Source organism: Hevea brasiliensis, chromosome 1 (genome assembly GCF_030052815.1).
Source record: "Hevea brasiliensis isolate MT/VB/25A 57/8 chromosome 1, ASM3005281v1, whole genome shotgun sequence".
Classification (NCBI taxonomy): Eukaryota; Viridiplantae; Streptophyta; class Magnoliopsida; order Malpighiales; family Euphorbiaceae; genus Hevea; species Hevea brasiliensis.
This window is the reverse complement of record NC_079493.1, coordinates 124,684,852-124,687,510: the sequence shown is the minus strand read 5'-3', so window position 1 is coordinate 124,687,510 and position 2,659 is coordinate 124,684,852. Positions and strand designations below refer to the sequence as shown.

Below are 2,659 nucleotides of genomic sequence, written 5' to 3'. Positions count from 1 at the left end.
ATGGTTCTAGACGGTACCGGCCAGATTAAAGCATGGGAAATTTGCCATGCTGTCTGTACCTTACACGTTTTATTGAAAGACGTGGCATTAGTCAACTGGTGCAGAGGTGAGAAAAAAAAATTAAAAAAATAAATAAAAAGCCTCCAAACAGCAAATATTGGTTAAGGGAAAATTCCTGCCTCGCAATGCGATAAATGCTTAGCTGGCAATCCAATGATCAATGGTCAGAATTCAATCGCAGTATCAAATGCCGACGTGGATTATATTCTTTAAAGCTTCAATCATTGGCTTTTCTCTCGAACCAAACCAAATTTCCTCTCTTTCCATTTCTCTCTCTCTCTAACTATTTGATATAATACGCGTGAGTGGAGAATTTTGCGCAGGGGAAACAAAAAGCAATCTCTTGGTTTTGTTCATATAAAAGATTTGGGATTCTTCTTCTTTGAAAGTTTTCAAGAAAAAGGTTCTTGAGATCGCAATACTTTCATAGAGAAGGAGAGAGAGCACACATATATATATATATAAACGAGTAAGAAAGGTGGAAAGAATCAGAGAAACAAGGATTCTTGGAAATGGTTTTCTTGTGTGAGATTTTGTTTGCAGACGAAGAGATGATTGAAGATGGAGACTGGGAGAAGGAGAGATAATATTCACAACCCCCAGTAGCAGCAGAACATAAAAAGAGCAATACCTATATATATACACACGCACACACCTTTCTTTCCATACTCATCAAGTTTATTTTCATCTGCTTCTGCTGGTAATCCTCATCAAGATTAGATTAACTTCTTTTCTTTCTGTTGTTTTTGAACATGCTTTTAGATTGATGTTTTGCTGTCTTGATTCATGCCTGTGCTTGATTGAAATTGCAGGAGATTTATATATATGAACTTCTTCTTCTTTTATAGAACTTATGAAGAATTTTCTTTTTACCTTTTGAATGTTTCGATTTTCAAAACGATGATCTGTTTTTAGAAAATATTTTGGTTTCCAGCTGGTTTGCAAATTGCTTTCTGCGCGTAACGCGTAATCATCATGTTCTTTCTGTATATTTATATATATTTTCTGTTTTCCAGGAACACAAAACCCACTTTTGAAACAGAACAAAACACGGTCTTTGTATTCAAGAAAACATCTTTATCAAAAACCCATCTTCTCCTTCTATTGTTAGAGTTCTAAATCATACTTAAAAATGGGTTATTAATGGTTTTGGTGGGTTGTTTACAGGGAAGTTTTTGCAAATGTCTGCTACCATAATCAGTGATCCTATGGTGATATCAACCCCAGAAACCCAACCAGCTGCAGCTGCAACAGCAACTAAACTAATTGCAGCGCAAGCAGAAGTGGAGTTCGCCAAATGTGATTGTTGTGGTCTAACCGAAGAGTGCACGCCAGCTTACATTGAAAGAGTAAGGGAGAGATACCATGGAAAATGGATTTGTGGGCTATGTGCAGAAGCTGTAAAAGATGAGATTGTGAGGGCAACAGAGAGGCTTATCAGCACAGAAGAAGCCATGGCTAGGCACATGAACTTCTGCAAGAAATTTGTGTCCTCTGGCCCTCCTCCTGACCCAACTATCCATTTGATATCTGCTATGAGACAGATTCTTAGAAGAAGTTTGGATTCGCCAAGAGGATTAAGATCAACCCCATCTAGTCCTACCAATACTAATGGACAAATGAGAGCTGCTGGGCTTACTAGGTCTGAAAGTTGGTTCCCTACTTTGTCTGGTTGATACATGGATATGAAGATAACACATGGAGATTTACTATGGGGGATCAATATAACTGCAGAAAAATTACAGTTCATTTGATGCAAATAAGTAGGAGGGGGGGTGTGGAATTTGGAGCTACGTGCTTAATTTAGTTATTTAGATGTTAAAATTAAATATAGAACTTCCTTATCAGAATATGAAATCCCATTTTTCCTGAAACTTTATGTTTCAGTTGTATTTGTAAAATTGTCTTTTCTTTAAATTCTTGCTTTTTTTATTCAAATATTTGAGTGTGATTGGACTAGTTGCTTACAGTGCCTTCAGGAATGCCTAATCCAACTTTCGCGCAATAAGATGAAATCTCCTATCCTAAAGATATTAAGAATGGCTAGACTAGACTAGCCTTTGAATGTTAATTTGTATAGGCACTAGAAATCAAATTAGATCGTTAAAAAATGATTATAGTTTATGTAAAGAATCTTTATACCTATTTGCATATCAATTTTGGGGAAGTTTGATAAGTTGGTTCCCATATGAGATTGGCTATAATTCAACATTTGGTTGGACTTTGGTGACACCTCTTTTATAGAATCTGAAGAAGCATTGAAGATATTGCTTTTGTTGATAGATCCAGAGAAGTCTTTAGCTACTAGCATTGGAATTCTTTAATGGTGGAGACCTACCTTTTTTATTCTCTCTCTGAGTGTTCTCTTATTTGTTTGGCATTTCTTTATTTGATTCTCCTACAAAGGCTGGATCCGTTGTGTCACGGATGAGCCATTACATTGCCATAAATGACAAATGTGGTTTGGTTGTCCTCTTGTGCCTTAGACCATACTCGTTCTGTTCATATCTAGACCATACACGTTCTGTTCATATCTACCTTAAATTTCCAGATCTTGGCTCTACTGCTTGTGAAATTCTAGTAAGTTTGTGTTCATGAT

General features: G+C 36.4%; 1 protein-coding gene across 1 annotated transcript; it reads left to right on the top strand.

The window, feature by feature from the left end:
* Positions 1-294: 294 nt before the first annotated feature.
* Positions 295-1,998, top strand: LOC110634307 (uncharacterized). The gene is made up of 2 exons (XM_021783246.2): positions 295-760; positions 1,228-1,998. Exon 2 carries the CDS (start codon positions 1,242-1,244, stop codon positions 1,734-1,736), a length of 495 nt encoding a protein of 164 aa, XP_021638938.1. The 5' UTR covers positions 295-760; positions 1,228-1,241; the 3' UTR covers positions 1,737-1,998.
* Positions 1,999-2,659: the final 661 nt, after the last annotated feature.

What these genes read in the sequence shown, in the direction of transcription:
- LOC110634307 (XM_021783246.2), top strand. Translation starts at nt 1,242, where the DNA reads ATGTCTGCTACCATAATCAGTGATCCTATGGTGATATCAACCCCAGAA.